A 20,452-nucleotide genomic window follows, 5' to 3' on the forward strand; every position below is an offset into this window, starting at 1 on the left:
TTGGTCTCTAGTATGGTCTTACTCGAAAAATTAGTTCTGTCTTTTTGGTCCTATAGGACCAGCATTTTATAAGACTGGACAAGACTGGGTTTTCACAGGTCGGAATGGACCGAACCTGATTATGAGACTTTTGCACAGCCTTAATGCAAACATTAAGAAGGGGAAAAAAGCGAAACAGGTGGTATGGTTTAAAGCGTAGGGCCCACATCTTTTTTGTTTTTTGTTTTAAAACACACACCATTGTTTGTTTCCCATTTCCCATTTCCATCTCTGCCTTCTTCTTCTTTGCACAGCACCGCGAGTTCGCGACGGGGGAGAGAGTTTTAAGAGAATTTTTATAGTAAAACTTGATAATAAGATATTTTGGGTGAGGTTTTAAGTTTTTTAAAACTATATAAGTGTTTTAAAAAAAATTTAATCATCTACCCTCTTTAATTTCTGATTTGGTGATGGTGAAAAATTTAGAATTTAAAAGAAAAATAAATTTTTGATGAATAAATGTTATTATTAAGTTGTTAGTAATATAGTAAATGTTATAGAGTATAAATTTATTGATGAGATTTGAATTTGAAGTTATGAGTTAAACCTTAGACTCTTATGAGTAGATTTTTGTTAAATCTAAAAATATATATTAATTTATTGAGATTTAGATAATTATTTGAAATGATAAACATATTATTATAACTATAGAATAACAACTTTAAACTTGAAACTAACTTTACAATTTTTGAATATTTTTAAGCGTGAATTTATGAAATACAAATAAAAAATTTAATAATAGAAATTGATTTAGAGATTGATTTTAGCTTATTAGTATTTATTGATAATTAAAAGAGGAGTTAGAAATTTTATTGAAGGTATTAACTATATATTTATATTAATAATAAGATTAAAAATTATGTTATATTCTCTAATTTTATTATTAAAGTTATTTTATTAATTTTAATAATTGAAATTAATAATTGCAAATAATATATTATGTATAAATTATATTGTTGGTGAAGATTGTGGTAAAAGATAAATTATAAGGAATAATTTATTAGAAAAGCTGTAATATCCTTATCCTTCCAACCCATGATTAACTCCAAATCTCAAGTAATGAAGAGATTAGATTAAGATAATTAACATAATATCAAATTATTAATGGGTGAAAAAATTGAAATCTTAAGTTTACAAAACTAAAATCATTTTCAAAGTCTTTAAAATAGACAAATCAAAGTTCAAAATTATGCGGAAGCATGATATTATTCAAAACATAAGTACATTGCACAAGCATTTGAAAACAAATTAATCTTGCAGAAAATTGGGGCTTACGCTACGGCTAGTCGAACATGCGTCGTGGCTCGTGGCACCATATGCCGTGGTGCAATTGCACTATTTTTTATAGTAAATTCTATTGTTAAATTGATTGCTTTTGGGGTAACTTTTGATGTGTCCCAATCTTTCGTCTGATGTTTGATTGATGCAAACTAGATATCTACAAAAAGCTCTTTTCAAGCTCTAATTAATGGCTTTGGTTTCATAATCAAATTATTACACAATTAAAATTTGAATACTCTTTTCAAAACTTACACTTTTTTAACATTTTTCTCAAAACTAAGTGTGCAACTCAATCACCAAAAGCCAATAGCCATTGACATTAATTAGACCACATGTAATACATCAAGACTAACTCATGCAACGCACCTTATCACATTAAATACTTATAGATCACAATTTTACTACTCAACCCTTTAATCTAAAAAATGCACAAGGGAGAGTTCAAATTACTTTTCAACAAATATTTTATAATCAACGCTTACTAGGCCCAACTCTTACATTAGTATTTTAGCCTTGTCATAGATATCACACTTTACAAACTCACTCCCTAGGGCATAAAATATATTTATAATTCATAAAACACGTAATGCAAGTAAGGATCAAATGAACTATCCCTAGTTGGCAATTTTAATTTTCAAATACACATAATGACTCAAAAACAAATAGGCCTATAAATTAAAATCACAGTCCTAAGCCTTTGGTTGTTTCCCTCTATTCAATCTTCTTGAGTTATTTTTTATAATATTAAAGATAATAGGATAAGTAAATCACTCAGTAATCAAAGTCTAACTAACTTATACTGATGCATGTCAATTAATTTAAATGCAAATGGCAAATGTAATTAATTCTTCGTACCATATAAAACATTTGGGAGTATAAAATTCACGTTTCCAGGTATAATGGCAATATTTGAGAAATAATGCCTTTTAATAACTTTCATGTCGAAGAGAGTTGTCACACAAACAATTAACACATACTCAAAAGTAACTAAGACTCAATTCATAAGTATCATCATTAGAGTCACAATACAGACAATGAGATAGTTTATAATTTATGACTTTCTTAGCCTAAACACTTGTGTGAGGATTACCCAGTCAAGGCTCACCCTACTCACTTATAAAACACGATTTCCCCCATTTTTTCATACTATAGGGTGTCATACTTCCTAAACTAGCTTCCTTGTTGAATTGGTGAATAGCTAGTTAGGTTTGAGTCTCTCGTTAAACCAGTGAGACATTCTCTTATTGAATAAGTAAGACAATATAAATACAATCAATCCGAGCAAGCTATCACTCAGATGAGAGCTCTATCATATAGTTTTAATTCTCTATTCCTCTTCTTAAGTAAACTCTCGCCTTTTAAGATTATGTAATGTAATTCATGCAATAATTCATAGAACTTTACAGAGTCATTTTCATTGAACTCCACCATTTTACAAATCATTGAACTTCTTAAATACATTTTCATTGAACTCCAAATCAAACAAATCGTTGAACTCTAAATTTCAAAATCGTTGTACCTCACACATTCACAATCATTGAACTCCATAAATTTTAAAATCATTGAACTCCTAGCAACCAAATCATTGAACTCCTAATTATACAAATCACTGCACTCCATGTTTTCATAATCATTGTATCTCACTCATTAGAAATCATTGAACTCTAAATTTTTAAATCATTGGACTGTATTAGATCACCACTTCAATAAAACAAGCCACATTTGTATTTTAACCAATTTCATATAATTCAATTATCAAATATTATTCAACAACTAATTATACACAAAAGTATAGGATAGAATTTTCTTGGTTACCTTAAATATTTGGGAATTTAAAGTTTCACCCCTCAATTACTCACTCCCAAAACTTATAAGAAATTTGAATGGTGCCAATGATAGTTACTCTATAAGCATTTACAATGCAAATAATCAATATTCACATTTGAGTTAATTTTCACTAATACTTTAACACTTCTTAATGCTCAAGATTCATTCTTAACTCATGCAAAAATACCTATAGGTTTCTTAACTTTCTTTAACCTTCATTAATATCAATGAGTTCTTTGGTCATTAATGGAACCACATTGTCCCTAACTAACACATTTATGATGATTTTCAAACACATAATGCTCCTCAACCACCAATCATCATATAATCATAAATATCAAGTGTACTTAGCTCAATCTATTCCCATTAACTCTATTTAAGTTAATGAGTTTAGACCCATAGCTTTTATAGACCGAAAATTACCATTATCAATCAAATCCTAACATCTACCATTGAGAAAATGAAAGAAGAGAGAAAGATTTAAGTAAAAAAGTTTACCTTTAATATTTGGGAGATCGAAAATAGAAGAAAAGATTATTGGTTCATTATTGTTATTGGAGAAAATCACATATTTATTTATTTTTCATTTCTACCTACTTTAAGATAGCTGATATAAGTGTTTTTAACAATGTTTTCCTATCATTTTATCTTTTAACATTTGTCGATCTTTATGCTGCTATTTAGACTATGAATATTTTGGTGTTAACTCTTCAAGTTCAAAGATGCTTATAGCTAAGAAGGGAAATGCATGGTTGAAAATAACCACTGTGATTTATATTTTTATGAATGTGATCCTAGTTTTTGTTGCATCATGGTTGAAAAAATTTTTAACAAGGGGAAAAAATATGGAAAAATTGTCATAAAAGACTTTTCCATCAAATTAATTGCTGAAAAGAAGTTGGGAGAGATTCAATATTGAGGTCCTTCACTGGCAATAATTGTTGAAGGCTAAATGACAAAAATGCCTCCACTGACAAGGAAAAAAAAGTTGAGCAAAGTCCTTCATTGTCAATATGTTACAAGGTTCTTTGTTGTCAATAATTTAATATCAATACTTAATACAAGATCTTTTAGTGTCAATACATCAATTTAGAATACTAGAAGCATGGGTTTTCAATTATATGCAACGATTATTTTGCTATATATAATTGAACTCCAATTATATATAAGAAAGCTTTCATTTATTCGAATAACAACCATTGATATTTTGAAATTTTTTGACTTAAAAGTATTTTAGAATACTAGAAGTAGGAGTCTTCAGCCATATGACAATTCTTCCACCTAAACAAGCAAATTTGAATTTTTGAACTTAAATGCATTTGATTTTTAATTATATGCAAGAAATTTTTCATTCATCCAAATAACATCTTTTGATGTTCTAATTTTTTTAACTTAGATGGATATCACATGTTGTTATTTGAATATCATAGAAATATATTCTAAAAATTTTTCCTTTCTTCATGAAAATACCAAATGATATTCTAAAAATCTAAATAATTATTTTAAAAATTTGCTCATTTTTCATGAAAATACCCATGGATATTCTGAAAAATTTACTCAGTTTTATGAAAACACCTATGAATATTCTAAAAAGGCATATAGATATTCTGAAAATACAAATAGTTATTATGAAAATTTCCTTATTTTCCATAAAAACATGTATGGATGTTCTAAAAATGCATATGAATATTATGAAAACACAAATAGTCATTATGAAATTTTTCTCATTTTTCATTAAAAGAATAATGGATATTTTAAAAAATATACATCCATGAAATATTAAGCATGGAAAAATATTATAGAGGAATACAAGCTATAAATTGATGAATGCGTTTATCAACACCAAATTAATACAAGTTTTACATCTCATATGGATTTTACAACAATTACAATTCATTAGTACTAACTCTCAAAACATTAAAGCAAACCACAAGCTGCCATTTAATATAAGCTATTACATCTTATGAATGATTTTTCACGTACAATTCATCCCTACAAGCTATTGCAATTACAAAACAATAAATTATATCATATAGAAGTTCTCTTTTGTAATTTTCTTTTGTCTAAGAGGTCCATGCTCAATTACATCCCTTTTTTATCTAGCAATTTACTCCATAGCATCTAACCAAGGATTCTGTATCACCAAACAATTTGCATGATTGCAAATTGATAAACTTCTTTTGATCTCATCAATTAAGGTATATATTGCAAAAAGTAAAGTTTCTCATAGAAGTCAAATAAGAGGTAAGTTAAGGTGTAAGGGGAAAAAATATTAACATTTTGATAGATAAGATATAGCTACAACATTGGCTATTATACCCTGTTGCCCCTATATGCTTTATCATGTTGTCGCTTGTAGGCAGACAAATATTTCAAAAGGGTTTAAATTAAAATGGAACAAAGAACACACTTAGGAGAAGATAATCAAAATTACCAAAATTGGGAGTCAAATTTCAACTTACTTTACCAACTACACGAATCAAGACAAACATAAAGGTTATGTATGTTAACCATTGATATGATATTACGAATATGTAGGAATTCTAACATAAATACAGAGAAAGAGTATACATTGGGAAAACTAATTATAGAGAGTCCTAGGAAACCTACGTAATCATAACCTCAAAGTGACAATTTTTTCAACCAAGCAGGTGCATGGTTATCAAAGGATATCAAAGAGTGTAGTTTGAATCCTTCGTATTCTTACACCTGATGAAGATTCTCCATAATCTGAAAACCCAATAATGATTTGCAAGATAGATGCAACAATGAGTAACCCTTGCATGACTCTCATGGACTTTTTAAATCTCTAAAATTCAAACCTAGGAACACTATAACATGAAATCAAAATACTACAAAAGGAAAATCAATTGGAAAGACGAGAAGAGAAAGGCATAGAACTTTGATCAAGTTGCAGAAAGCGCACCATACTGGCAAGAGCACTTGTATAATCTCAACATTTTCATATATTGAAAAAATTATTTGCAAAGAAGCATAACAAATTCGCACAGCCTAAAGATCATCAAATTGTTCATTCTAACTAAAATGAAAATATTTGCCAAAGGGAACAACCATCAGGATCAATATAAGGTTAGATCAAAAGGAGAGATTTAGTTGTATAGAATCCAAACATTTAAGGCAAAAACTCCACCCTCCAACGCACTCAAACCCATAAATTTTTTATCACCTTTGTCGCTGCTGTCACCTCCGACGTCAATTCCTTTTTCTCCATTAAGTCTTAGCCAAGCTCTTTCGCCCCTGACCCTCCTAATTTGCTCAAACTCATCAATTTTCGATCGCCTCTGTCATGCTTGTCATTACTGTCTATTGCTCCTTTGATGCCTTGGAGCTCTTGGAATTCTTGCCTTTCACTTTTAAAGAAACCCTGAACACTATTAATATGCCCTTTCTGGTTTTTGCTCTTCACAGAAATTCAAAGAGGAGCAGGAAGGGGTTAAGGATAGAGAAGACTAATCAGATATGAAGGCAATGATGAATGATGAAGGAGAAATGAGAGGAAGGCGAAGTCGCTGCCAGAACCGCGATGGTGTTTTGGTCATCTGAAGCTGTGGATTAATGTTGGTGAAGGACCTCAATTTGAAATATCTCTCAAGTCCTTATTACCAAACCTAAATTTGGTAAGATCTTTTTTAGCAATATTCAATTTTCCTACAAGGTCAATGTTGTTGGTAGCGATGCGGAACTCAAATGCCAAAGCTAACAAACCAGTTATGAACATGATTGTCCTTTGTTTTCATTGGAACTTAGTTCAATTTTATTTTTTTTTTGTTGGAAAGCTACCATAAACGACTAAATTATATATTCAAAGAAGGGGATAAATGAATATTGATAATTATTTTTGCAGTCATATCATTATAACGGGCAACCATCTTTCTATATCAAGCACAACTATAAATCTAATATAATAATCTCAAATTGAATTTTAATTTGTTCAAATAGATCGTTTTGAAAATATTGTCTCTCTTTGTGGCTACAATGACTATATTACGTTATTTTAATTAACGTCGTTTGCATCATACAAGAAAGATGACTTCTATTATGTTTATTTTATAGGTATGAGTGATAATACCAATTTTGTGAAATTTAGTTTCAGCTTGCTTTATACGAGGATATGCATTGGTAGAATTAACTAAATGGATCTATGGCCTCTGGGCTATTGACACAGACGATTATTTTATAATTAGTAATTTTTATTTCATCTACTTTATTATTCAAGCAAGAAGAAAAAGTGAAAGGGTAATCTTGTTTCCTGTGCATTATTTTTTTTTTGGAATATAAATGAAGTTTTTTAGGAGATGTGAGGGGAGTAATTTATATAGGGTAATTTTATTCTTATTGTATTACTTAAAATAACGTTATAGAGAATGAACAAGTGGCATGTCCTTTGTTTTTTTTTTTTTTTGGCCAAGGGAGGGGTATGATTGCGTGACCAAGCATGATTTTGAAATTTAGTTGTATGTATATTCAAATTCAAATAACTTCAAAAGTCAGTCTGATAGAATAATGTCTTATTTCAATTTCCTTTCGAATAAGTTATATGAGATTATTAGTTTCCATTGTAGCTATAAAGCTACTAGCATGACGATCTATTATGGTACTTGAGTTTAGTACATAATAAAGTGATGGGCTTTGTGAACATTTGTCGTCGTTTATTTTTAGCTTCTTGTGACATGTTATGGTTGGCTACAGGCTAGATGAAAACTGATATTAATATTTCCATTATAGATAACTATGCAAACCAAACAATTAAGATTTTTTTTGAATTAAAAGACAAGTTCGAGTAACCTAGAGGTACACCAATTTAATAGGTCACATATTGTCTATCAGCCTCAAGATAGGCCATGCATCCAGCAACAAAGGTCATTCAAAATACAAAAATAAAAAATTCCATTATAGGCATCTCTAACTAGAAAATCAGTTATCCATAAGACGTCGTGACTAGAATAATATATCACAACATTTCAATATGTGACGATTAGCTTTTGTATCTTTACAATAATTAAGTTACTCATATAAAAAGGAGTTCCAAAAATCTGCGTAATGTTCTTGAATCTCATCTCTGCGAGTTACTTTTAACTCCTCATCAGCGTCTTATGGGATCACTTATTGGGTAGATTTGATAAGAAAAATGAAGTTTGTTCATGCGTGGGATGAAATAAATTCTAACTTGCAAGTTTGTACTTTATATTTTAGCGCGTGTATATAAATATATATATATATATATATATTGATGTTAAAACTTACGACGTAAAATCAAAATAAAATAAACTTACTAATAATAGCGAGAGAATGAGCATATATTGGCATTTGAATTATGAACAACACATCAAGAATTTAGTTAGTTATTATCATGTTTATTTTTTATTGAACAAATCATAAATATTATTTTAATGTTTTTGTTGAATGCACTATAATTACATCATACATATATATTATATATATTATAAAAGTTTATGTTTTTTTATTTATAATGTAAAGCAATTCTTAAAAATATTTAAAATAATATTTTAAAATCTTACATATGAGGAATCGACTTGAAGGGGCATCCCCACAAGTTGGTTCCAAGGACCGGCACACTCATGCTAGCCACAGACTCGAGAAAAGCAGACAGAGACCTCAACTTTTGTGGGGTTACGTTATCTTCATCGATGTGCTTGCGCTGGCAACTGTCCTTCCAGTGGCATCATCAATTTGGCCAAATTTAAAGGTGCTACCACTACTTCGTACCTTACCATTGTTTCCCAAATTACTCGATTGTCTGCATTACATCATCGTCAACCGTTTCCCTCTATTTCGTATTCCCCTACACACCCTCTACCACCATGTCTCTCACTATTAAAATACACGTAGCTTCCTACCTCTACCTCAACCACAACGACCTTGCCTCCAACATAGCCTCCTCCCCCAACTTCATCTCCAAAATTCGACCCAGACCTTTTTATAATCCCAATCCTCTGATAATCTCCGGGACTTGTATTCACAGAATGCCTGCGGATCATAATTCTGGTGCTGCTCCCATCAGGAGCTCTTTGATTGACCCGGACGGAGGGACATTGGTGGATCTTGTGGTGCCGGAGAGCCTTAGGGCTTCCATGACGTCAGAGGCGGAGTCATTGCCTCAGATCAAGCTCTCCAAAATTGATCTCGAATGGGTTCACGTGCTCAGCGAAGGATGGGCCAGCCCTTTGAGAGGGTTCATGAGGGAGCACGAGTATCTGCAGAGTTTGCATTTCAATTCCTTGAGGATGAAGGATGGCATCGTTGTGAACATGTCTCTTCCCATTGTTTTGGCCTTTGATGATGACAGTAAGGGCCGAATTGGGTCGTCCCCTCACGTGGCCTTGGTTGGGCCTGATGGAGATCACGTTGCCATTCTTCGAAGGTTAGTCTTTTCTCATTTCGTCTCTCTTCGATCCATTGTCACTGTTATTTTCTTCTTGTTCACCGGAAGGGCGTCGGTCGAGTTCGATATTCCGATGCAACACGAACGGCACTTTCTTTCTTTAACAATAATAACATGAATGAAAAATTGTTATGACGAGAAAGGTTTTCTTCCATGAATACCTATTCCTATTGCATTTGATACTTTAAGGTTAGAGCTCAGTATGTATGTATGACATGCAACTGCATTTTGTGCTGAAATTCCATGTTGAGAAGTTGCCTAGGATGGCGGACAAGTTTGCCAACAGAACGTTTTCCCCTGGCTAAGTTTGGTGAAGAAGGCTCTCTCTTTCCAACTTTCAACCTTCTACTTTGAAGCAAATGACCAACTGCATTGCTTGAACTTACGAAATCGCTGTACAGTGTTCGTCTGAAAGGATTGTTCCAATGTTGTCTAAGTAAATGTTTTATGGCATATCTCTGCTTTCATTGACCTGTTTAGAGTCGACCATGTTACAGTGTTGAAATATACAAGCATAACAAGGAAGAAAGAATAGCTAGAACTTGGGGAACAACTGCTCCAGGGTTGCCGTACGTCGAGGAGGTTATTGCTCCAGCTGGCAATTGGCTTGTTGGAGGAGATTTAGAAGTTCTGAAGCCTATCAAGTACGATGACGGGCTCGATAACTACAGGCTTTCTCCCAAACAACTCCGCCAAGAATTTGATAAGCGGAAAGCTGATGCAGTTTTTGCCTTTCAGTTGAGAAATCCTGTGCATAATGGTCATGCCTTGTTAATGAATGATACTCGCAGGCGTCTACTGGATATGGGCTACAAGAATCCAATTTTACTGCTCCATCCTCTTGGAGGTTTCACTAAGGCTGATGATGTGCCCTTGGATGTCAGGATGGAGCAGCATATCAAGGTAATCCGGTTGTTCTTCTCATTAACTTGCCATGTTGTATAACACTTTAATGCCTTACATACCCTGAAAAATCATTTAAACTGTCCTTCATATAGCTACAATATATTTATTTGTCGCTGCACAGTCCATGGGACCATGTTCATGATTTGTCTTGTCTCCTAAATATAAGATCCATTGAATTCTATCCCAGCTCTTTTTTCCCCCTGCCCAGGTCTTAGAAGATGGAGTTCTTGATCCTGAGACTACTATAGTTGCCATATTTCCATCACCTATGCATTACGCGGGTCCGACTGAAGTACAGTGGCATGCCAAGGCAAGGATAAATGCGGGTGCCAACTTCTATATTGTAGGTCGTGATCCTGCTGGAATGGGTCATCCAACTGAGAAAAGGGATTTATATGACCCTGATCATGGGAAAAAGGTGCTCAGCATGGCTCCTGGCCTTGAGAAGCTCAATATCCTGCCTTTCAAAGTGAGTAATAGGACACGGCTTTATGTTCTTGCACCTCTCAGTCAAATATCTCTTCACAGCACTATCTTTGAAATGTTACTTTCCTCCATATTCAGCCTCAAATATGTCCGTCCTAGTGGGTAATTCCATCATACTTTTGTGATTAATATATGTGGGGAACTATTTCTCCGTGGTTCTGTTGACGGGAATGTACTATCTATGCTAGCTGGCCTTTTCATTTTCAAGTTTAAACGGGTAATGGGCTTGCCATTGCGAACATCTGTCTTGTTCTGATTGGGCACTCAATGAGACATCTTGTTGATTTTCCTAAATCCTAAGTTGCAGTCTTCATCCAATTGACCAAGAAATCCTAATCTTTGGGTCAAGTTTTGTTTAAATTGATACATTTTCACGTGGACAACATATTGATGCATATCTCGTATCCTCTTCTTTGAGTGGTTAAATGCTGTCGATCATGCATGATTCTACATACCCCAAAAATTAAATTATACATCTGTCTCTCTCACTGGCTTATCGTCTTCCAAAAATTTTAATGCTCATGAATTGTGTATTTCAATACATAACATGCTCCTCCCCCCCCCCCAAAAAAAAAATAAAAACATGCGTATGTGTACTGAGATAATCACGGATTTACACTCATTCCTGTGGCTTCCTAAATGGTGTATCCAGTATGTGTTTGTCTTCGTTTATTCTCTGCTGAGCACGCATGACCATGCGTATAACAACTCTCAGATAGTGGGTTATGATGGTTTCTGCCATATGTGCCATTATTTTATTGCAGGTGGCAGCGTATGACACTGTGGAAAGGAAGATGGCATTTTTTGACCCTTCTCGATCTGAAAATTTCCTCTTCATATCCGGAACCAAGGTATTGTCTCCCATCACTCAATCAAATATCATATTAATATCAGGCTCTATGTACCTATGATGTGTTGAATTTGTCATTAATTACTATGTTATCATTATGTGGCCTGATCTCCTGCCATGTTAAACATCTCTTCAGATTTGTACGTGATTGTCCTTAAACTTGTTTTGCTCATGAATTATCAACCAGATGTTTTTCCTCTGCAGTTGGAGAACCGTTTTTGTAGATATTTATTTTTTATTTTCTCTGGGATGTGTTTTACAGATGCGAGCTTATGCAAGAAGTGGGGAGAATCCGCCAGATGGTTTTATGTGCCCAGGCGGATGGAAGGTTCTTGTCAAGTATTATGAGAGTCTGCAGGCAGAAGAACAATCACAGCAGCCTGCAGTGATATCATCTTAAGATTTGACACTAAGTGTTAATTCTTAACGAGTCTGGAGAAAGAGTACTAAAAACTAAGAAGTGTGACTCCGTCACCAACTTTTGCCATTTCTAAGCGAGGTTTTCCAGGCTCATGATTCATGTTTCAGCAGGCTCTGGCATATTTGAAAATTTTGTACTCTTGAATTATTTTGAATCTTTCGTTAGAGAATTATTATGAGTAGGACAGCCTCACAAGATTTGATGTTGATGACACTTGTATAACGTAACTAATGTGGCTTTCGTGGAACCACAGTGGTAAATAAGCTTCATTGATAATAAATGTAAATAATCCGACTTCTAAGAGTTTTTATATTATATCGTTTGAAACCCCGCCATTAATTGCTCTCAAGCATCTATGGTGATTTCTGGATATGAAAACTTCATGATCATCTATAGACCTTAGGAGTGATGATGAGGTTTTTTTTCACTTGTACTTGTGCCAATATTAGTTCATGTCTGGTTTCCCCTGTGATGGTTTGGGTCAAACATGGTTTTGACTAAAGTAACGTGAGAGTACATTTGCACTTAATTTTGACCTGGAGAATGTTAGCTAGAAAAATGAATAGATGTGCACAAGCGTGTAATCTCATAATTAATCAAAGGCAAAGAAGAAAGAAAGAAAAAGAAAATACATGCATTAATTTTGTTTTATAAACCCGTTTCAGGTGTACGATTTGATGTGCACGTGGCATCCATCTGCTACATAGCCATAGGTGATAAAAAAAAAAAAAAGAGGACGGTTTTCTTCTGAACTACACTGTGCAGGAGTCACGGGCACAGTTGTACAGGCTAGCTAGGCTTTATTCACATTTAACGGGACAGTGGAAACCCTCCTAGAGAGTCTAATGGTTCAGGCCCACTCTATAACCCAGGTCCGCCTATTAATAAGCTCACTAACATCCCTAGGCCTCATCAGCCTCTACCAGGGTTGCACAGCAAATCGTCCCCCCGCCCCCCCGCTAGGACCCTCTGGTAAGATCGTGTTCCCTATCATGTCATGGTTGGTCGGTGTCTATGGTATAATACAATTTAATATCAACATATCACCTTAGTCTGTACTGTATATGTTGGACGTACATCCGTAAAGTCCTTTCACAGCTGTAATGGGGCCAGGATTTTTTTTTTTTCCCTTCTTTTCTGCATACTTTATTAGGTAAAGATAGACTTATAGACGTAAACATAAGGAAAAAGTGCATCACAAAAGTCTGTTTTTTGCCAGCACGTTAAAAACTAATCTACTAAATCAGGGAACTTCCTGAAATTATAAGTTTAAAAATAAATTAGGTCCCAAACAATAACTCTTGAGTATAATATCTATACATTGTATAATACTCCTCCAATTTTCTTTATAACTCATTTATATCAACTTTATCAGTATTAATATAAAAAAGTAAAAGTAATAAAAATATACTCTCTCCAATCTCATTTATAAGTCACATTTTAAAAAATCTATTTGATTTCATTTATAAGTTATTGCATTGCTTTTTAGATAATATTTATAAAATATTTTTAAAATTACCTTTCATGATAGAAAAAATATAATATGACATTACTTTTTAAATTTGTTATATATGGGTATATTTAAAATTTTACACACTTTTATTCCTTCTATTTTTTTTTATATTGATATGGATGAAGTTGATAAAAAGATTTATAAAGATGATTGAAAGAGTATACAATTTTAAAGATGTCCCAATATAACAAATTTAAAAATTAATGTTATGTTTTTCTCTCTCATGGAGAGTAATTTTAAAATATTTTTTAAATATTATTTAAAAAATTACACTATAATTTATAAATAAAATTAAATAAATTTTTTAAAATGTGCTTTGTAATAAAGCAAGTACTGCAGAATGCATGGGGCTGAAGTATGAGATGGCTTCAGCGTTGCATCACAGGGAAAGTATTGCACTGTGTATTTAATGTGTTGGGGCGAGGGGGGGTCCCCACTATTTATTCCGGCTACTATGATGGTGGGCGTGGAGCTTCTGTTAGCAATTGAAACACACAGGTGTCGGGTCTGTATGATGTTTAGTGGATTGGGGAAAAAGTAGTTGGTGCTGACACTAACAAGTCCTTACAACCCGCGTTGTCTAGTCAGGTTTTGAGTGCAAAAGTAACATGCCTACATGTGCTCCCTGGCAGTGGAGTGGAAAGAGTTATTGCCATTTCTTTCCTTGGAATTTGCCACGCTTCTGTTTCCTTTCTTTTCCATCAATCTTACTGATATAACTTGGGTGTGAACTTGTGACTCGTGATGTTTTTGCTCAGTCTGTCCTGTTCTGGGTTACGCTTTCAAATTTCTTTATGCTTTGTTCTCACACACATACATATACACCTACATGCTATCACCTTGCCTTTTATTTGCCAGTGCTTTGATTTGACGCTGTGTTGAATTGAACCATGCTTGATGTGAGTGTTTAAGCTTAAGGAGGACACAGCCTTTATGTGTATTTGTCACAGATTCTTAGTAGTCCACTCATTTTAGAGGTTGAATGCTGACATTTTGTGAAAGGTTAGTCAGTGAATAAGGGAAGAAATGCACGCGTATTCATATGTCTTTTGCCAATGCCAGCCCTGCTTTTCTCGTCAACGTATATTTATTCCTCAATTCAATGTCCAGTGGAAATTGCTGACTCCAGTACATAGTTTGATTTTAATAAGCTAGCCTGCACTTTATGATTCTCAATCCCTCGCCAATGAATAGTAGGTCGACCAAATTTCAAAGGGATAGATCTTTGACTTTTATTGTCAGTGGCTGAACAAAAAGATATTATGAGTTTCTTTATAAAAGAAATGCTTCCATGTCAACTGGAATATGTAAATTCATGCGCCATCTGATTATACGGTATACAGTTACAGAGACAGAGAGACATTAACATGAGAAAAAGAAAATACGTGGGTTCAAATTTTTCTTTATCCGTAAAAATCTCAAAAAGCAGGGTATGAGACAAAACTATAATCTTCGAAGCTTTTGAATCAGCTGGATATGCTGAAAAAGAATCAAACGATGTGTGTGTGTGTGTGTGTGTGTGTGTTTTGACAGGTATATGGATTAAACTAGAGTAACTTTAGTTGTTGTCACTCGCGTCGAATGTGGCATTTCCAAGAAAAAAATTGTAAAAATATCATAATATTACGACCGTTTTTCGTTAGTTAGCCTTCAGGTTTATGTGCTCTTACTGGGAATCTAGGAAAGGACAACGGCATGAACTAGTTAAACGATGTTTTTTCAGAGAGACAGAGACTCATTGAAATCAAGGGATGGAAAGTTGTATAACATAAACTTGTAAAAATACTTATAAATTACCAATTAAAAAATATTCCCATTAACAATGAAGTGTTGAGTCATGTTTTCGTAGAACATGAAATAAATTGTTGCGATTGAATGAATGCATATGGGCTGGGAAGCTGAGGAGACCAAATTGTCTACAGGAAGGGGAACGACACTGTAAAATGTCGTTTTGGACAATGGGGATGGGATGTCTAAAATCACATTCACATGTAGAGCCTCTCTGCGGATGCCATCCTCTAGTCTATGTACATCACAACGTAGATGCCCTCGAAATTTCAATGCAACTGTAAAATTAAAACCCCTCTTTATATGTAAATATCAAACGTGGTAAAAAGAAGTTAACAAATGGGAAACATATAACTTTTGATTCTTAAATCTTTTAAATTATTGATCTAGTCCCTAAATTTTAACTAAAAACAAATTAATTCATATAGTTTATTAAATTAGAATAACTCAAGTTTTATAACTTTTATTTCAATATAATTCATTTCTCATAACTTTTTAACTCAATAAATTATAAAAATTAAATTATAATAAATTAAAATTTAAAAATTAAATTAATAATGTAAGAAGTCATCAAATGTTAATTTTAATTAAATAAGTTATGATCGCTTGAACATGATATTTCAAGTTCAAGTATACATGAATATAAAAAAAAATTAAAAGAGTTTCTTTTAATTAGACTTTGACAATAATTAAATTCAATCCAATCAAAATCAAATTACTATATCAAACAGTTGATAATTAACCTATAGTAGTCCAATCTAATCTATAACTATATTAAAATATTTAAAAAATCTAGAGATCCTGTTGTCCCTTAAAAACGCACTATAAATATCAAGTATAAAAAAATAAAAATAAAATATAGCTATCAGGAACACGACTGATCTTGTACTTGACACAAATGGAACGGACCACCCTAAAGTTTGCAGAGAACTGAAAACACCCTAAGGCCTAGGCATAGTTTTCCTTATAGTCCCCACAATCCCATTCCCCACGTGACTCTGTTCCTCTCTTCCTCTCTTCCTCAAAGCTTCAGTGCTGTGCCTGTGCCCCTCTTGACTGAGTAGTGACCATAAATACCAAGCCAAAATTGTAACTTTGAGACACTTCCCTCACAGTTCTGGCCATGTCGCTGCGAAGCATCTGCAGAGAGAAAATGGGACTAAGAAAAACCAGGAGAGTCGGATCAGATTACTCAGAGGGAACAGTGATAAAGGAAATAGCCAAGAGATGGTCAAGTTATACAGTAGCGAGGAAGGAGAAAGAAGAAGAAGAAGAAGGCCTGCCAATGGACGTGCCAAAGGGTCACTTTGTGGTGTATGTGGGAGAGAGGAGAAGCAGATACATTGTGCCTATTTGGTTTCTGAGTCGTCCTGAGTTTCAGAGGCTGCTTCATGAAGCAGCTCAAGAGTTTGGGTTTTGCCAGCAAAGGGGTCTTACGATTCCTTGCCAGCAGCATGTTTTTTGAGTCTCTTGTCACTTCCTTGCTCCGACCATGAAGTTCAGATTCGAAAAGAGATCAAAACAACCCCATGCTCACTAGTCACTACTACTTTTTTTTTTTTTTTTGGTGGGGAGAAAACAGACAAAGACGAAGCTGATTCACTGGCTGTCTGCTTCTCTGGTTTTGGTTTCAACCACTTTCTCTTTCTTCTATTTTAGAATTAGGAAGCCTGAGAACGTCATGGCTGTAAATGTAGGTAGAATTAATGCGATATCTCTCCCATAGGGATGAAGGATTCTTCAGTGTAAACCTGTTGGAGACACTAACTTCTATATATATATCCTCTCCTCGTTAGCGTGAAAATATTTGTTACGATACAAGCTGCATTTATCCGTGAATTTTCGTTGCTCGATTGACATTTTAGGATATGTTCCTCATTCTAGGAGGAAATGAAATGAAATGAAATGAAAAGATCGATAGTCCAATTAAAGATTTTTTTTTATCCAAACTTTGCTAGTTAAAAACCTAGAATTAACGTTTTTTATCAGTTGAAAAGAAGTGGGAAAGAGTATAATTGTGACCGCGATCGCATCATATTTTGTTAATGGATAAGTGAAAAAATTTCGTCCATTTTCAATCTTCCAACTTAGAAAAACAGAGTCAAATTGTCTGGTTCAATGAGGATGGATGAGAATGGAAGAAAATAAAAGGACCACTTGAGAAGATGGAACAAAATTTCATGAAGAAAATGACAAGAGATGAACTGAAAGGAGGATAAAAGTGAAGAGAAAATATTTTTTCTCCTTATATTTGATAAATAAGAGAAATATAAAGAAAAAAATAACTAATTTTACAATGACAGTAATACCCAGATAAAAGATATGGTTATTATGTATGATTCTATTTCTCCCTTAAAAGAAAAAAGAATTAAAAAGTACATTTTCTACCCAAAATAATCGATTTGAGGGTGAAAGAAGAAAACATATGGGTTCTATGCTTCTATTCTATGCCTTTTTCCTCCTTTCTCACTTCTCTCTCTCCTCCTTATTTTTAATTGCTACTTAAATGGAAAATAGCTATTTTTTCTCTGATTTTTTCTTTCCTTAGTTTCCTCTCCACCTAATCACGGGGTAACAAAGTTGGATAGCAGTGAACAGTTCTGGAGTTGCTCCTTTATTATTCGACGTGTTATAAAAATATTTTATTATGATATTCATAATGAATTATTCGTTTATCTCTTTGATGTTTGGTTCTTTTTTAATTGAATAGCGCCCAAGTGAGCTATTCTAATGAGATATGCTACGATCGGAGCAAGTTCCACGGATGATTGCATATGCATACATTAATTATTAATAAAATTTCTATATTAATAGCAAGGTTTAAAACTATAACACTATAACCAATAATAATTAGTCTAATTAATTAAAATTTGACTCATAATTCATAAAATTGTATGATTAAATCCTGTTATCAATGTAAAGACATTGTGAATGAGTGATTTGTAAGTATTCATATAAGTATTTTTAGAGTCTGTAAACATAATTTGAGTATCTTGAGCAATTTATAAGTACTATTTGAATTTGAAAACATACTCTAATCTTGAATCCTGAGAACCAATCCAACGACCTAAACTTTTGATTTTTTAAAAAATAAAACTACGGGATTATAAGATATGAGCCAGATTTATTTTTACTGTTTGTTTGATTGTTTTATCCCTTGCCAACCAAAGAGCTAGGCAAGGGGTTGCAGAGCAAAAGATGGAGGCTGGCGCTCTCTTTCTCTCGGTTTTGATTTTTGATTTTCGCTTTTTTAGTTTTTTTGTTTTTCGTTTTTGGAGGGTGAGAGGTTGGGTTTGGTTAAATGCAGAGTTTTTGGGCAGTTGGGAAGTTGTCACGAAAGCACTCCGAAGTCCCAGCAGAGAGAAAGGAGCGGGCAGCGTCTAGTCACCACTCACCATTCACCGTTAAGAATCTTTTCTCATGTGCAAAGTGAAAACTCTGCCTTAAAAAAAATAATAATAACAAAGGAGAAGTCAAGTTGTGATTTTTATTAATCTTAACTTTTTTAACCAACAATCTTAATTTAAACCGATATTCTTATATTATTTAAACCGTTAAAATTTTATACACTTAAAATTAATGAATGAATAAATTTATCTGAACTGTTGATATGAATTTCAACAGTTTACATAGTATAGGTATTGAGTGTCTCCATTAAATATAATCACTGAATCAAAATGCTTCCCTGTCTATAATAGCAATGAGAACATTTTTTGTAGTATTTGATGCTTAATTAATTAGGTGATAATGACTATAAAGGTGTGTTTTGTTTAAGGAGAAGAGAAAAAATTTTAATGAGCTTTTGTTTGATTTAAGGAGAGAGAGAAGGAAAACCAATAATAAGTTGACAATTTTATGCTTATCAATTTTAAATTGATCCTTTTATTTTGATTTATCATTAAAATAGTTACATTATATTTTAGTAATTTTATTATTTTAAGAATGTGAACTATATTGGTAACATATTTTAAAGAATAAATGCATTAATATATGTATCTAATGAAGAAGTATTAAAATTTTAGACAATAAAAATTATATATTAATTTTGTAACATGATAAAATTTATTTAGTTACAAAAGAGAAATGTGAAGATAATGCATAATTTTTTAATATCAAATATAATTTAAAATTTTAAAATAATAAGTAGGTAATTGCCCCCTTCTTTTTCTCTTTAATTTTTTTTAAACCAAATAAAAAAAGGAGAGCAACTCTTCTCACCTCCCTTTGAAAACTTTCAACTAAACACTTAAATATGTTTGAAAGTATGGGATGAAATGAAAATGAATAATTATTAATTGAATAAAATGTGGTAAAATAAGATGGACTGAAGTGAAATTGAACATTTCAGTATTTAAAATTTCATTAAAAATAAATAATTTTATTTAATTAAGGAGGTGGTTATAAGATTTTTTTTTTCCCCCTAAGACGCGCTTGGGTGGGTATCCAGGAGGGACAGAAAGGACAAAGGAAGGACCCCTCTCCGACTCTCACCATGGTTTAACATCGAGGCAACTTCACATGTGTAATAGTACCCATCTTGTGCATGTCGCTCGTCTGATCCGATCCATGTCCACTTTCACACTCAAAACAAATTCTCAGTAAGCTCCACCCTTCTCACCGTCACGTAATGATCCTATATAGACATTTGATTCCTCCCAGACCCTGTTGGCTGTTATTATTATAATTATAATTATAAATATAATAATAAACGTGATTTATATTGCAGTCCGTACATGCACGATGGCTTGATCGGCAAAATAATAATAATAATAATGGTCTATCTATGCATGCCCTCCAATCTCATTTATAAGGTAAAGATGAATGTATTTATTTATCCTAATTATAAGGCATGTTATTAATTTTTTTTTATTATAATTCTTCTCTTTTATTCTCATTAAATAAAGGCTTGAACATTTT

At 32.9% G+C, this 20,452-nt stretch overlaps 2 protein-coding genes across 3 annotated transcripts; both read left to right on the forward strand.

Annotated features, from left to right (window-relative positions):
- Positions 1–8,834: 8,834 nt before the first annotated feature.
- On the forward strand, positions 8,835–12,549 carry LOC129317171 (ATP sulfurylase 2). 2 transcript variants are annotated; one of them, XM_054961534.1, is made up of 5 exons: positions 8,835–9,550; positions 10,069–10,474; positions 10,665–10,946; positions 11,728–11,814; positions 12,076–12,549. In XM_054961534.1, the coding sequence occupies exons 1-5, from the start codon at positions 8,991–8,993 to the stop codon at positions 12,211–12,213; spliced, it is 1,473 nt and encodes a 490-aa protein (XP_054817509.1). In that variant the 5' UTR covers positions 8,835–8,990; the 3' UTR covers positions 12,214–12,549. The 2 variants fall into 2 exon arrangements, with proteins under 2 accessions (XP_054817509.1, XP_054817510.1); XM_054961535.1 differs by having other exon boundaries at positions 8,838–9,550; positions 10,686–10,946.
- A 4,008-nt stretch (positions 12,550–16,557) lies between these two features.
- LOC129317130 (protein SMALL AUXIN UP-REGULATED RNA 12-like) lies at positions 16,558–17,108 on the forward strand. Its single transcript, XM_054961487.1, has one exon. It carries the CDS (start codon positions 16,659–16,661, stop codon positions 16,998–17,000), a length of 342 nt encoding a protein of 113 aa, XP_054817462.1. The 5' UTR covers positions 16,558–16,658; the 3' UTR covers positions 17,001–17,108.
- The last annotated feature ends 3,344 nt before the right edge of the window (positions 17,109–20,452 follow it).

Source organism: Prosopis cineraria, unplaced genomic scaffold, assembly GCF_029017545.1.
Source record: "Prosopis cineraria cultivar Desert tree isolate PC_DT_omini unplaced genomic scaffold, ASM2901754v1 PC8, whole genome shotgun sequence".
Classification (NCBI taxonomy): Eukaryota; Viridiplantae; Streptophyta; class Magnoliopsida; order Fabales; family Fabaceae; genus Prosopis; species Prosopis cineraria.

Excerpts from the sequence above, each read along its gene's own strand:
- LOC129317171 (XM_054961534.1), top strand. The coding sequence starts at position 8,991 with ATGTCTCTCACTATTAAAATACACGTAGCTTCCTACCTCTACCTCAAC. Across the intron at positions 10,475-10,664 it reads GGATGGAGCAGCATATCAAG|CTCTTTTTTCCCCCTGCCCA; the intron begins GTAATCCGGTTG and ends ATTCTATCCCAG. Across the intron at positions 10,947-11,727 it reads TCAATATCCTGCCTTTCAAA|GTGGCAGCGTATGACACTGT; the intron begins GTGAGTAATAGG and ends ATTTTATTGCAG.
- LOC129317130 (XM_054961487.1), top strand. The coding sequence starts at position 16,659 with ATGTCGCTGCGAAGCATCTGCAGAGAGAAAATGGGACTAAGAAAAACC.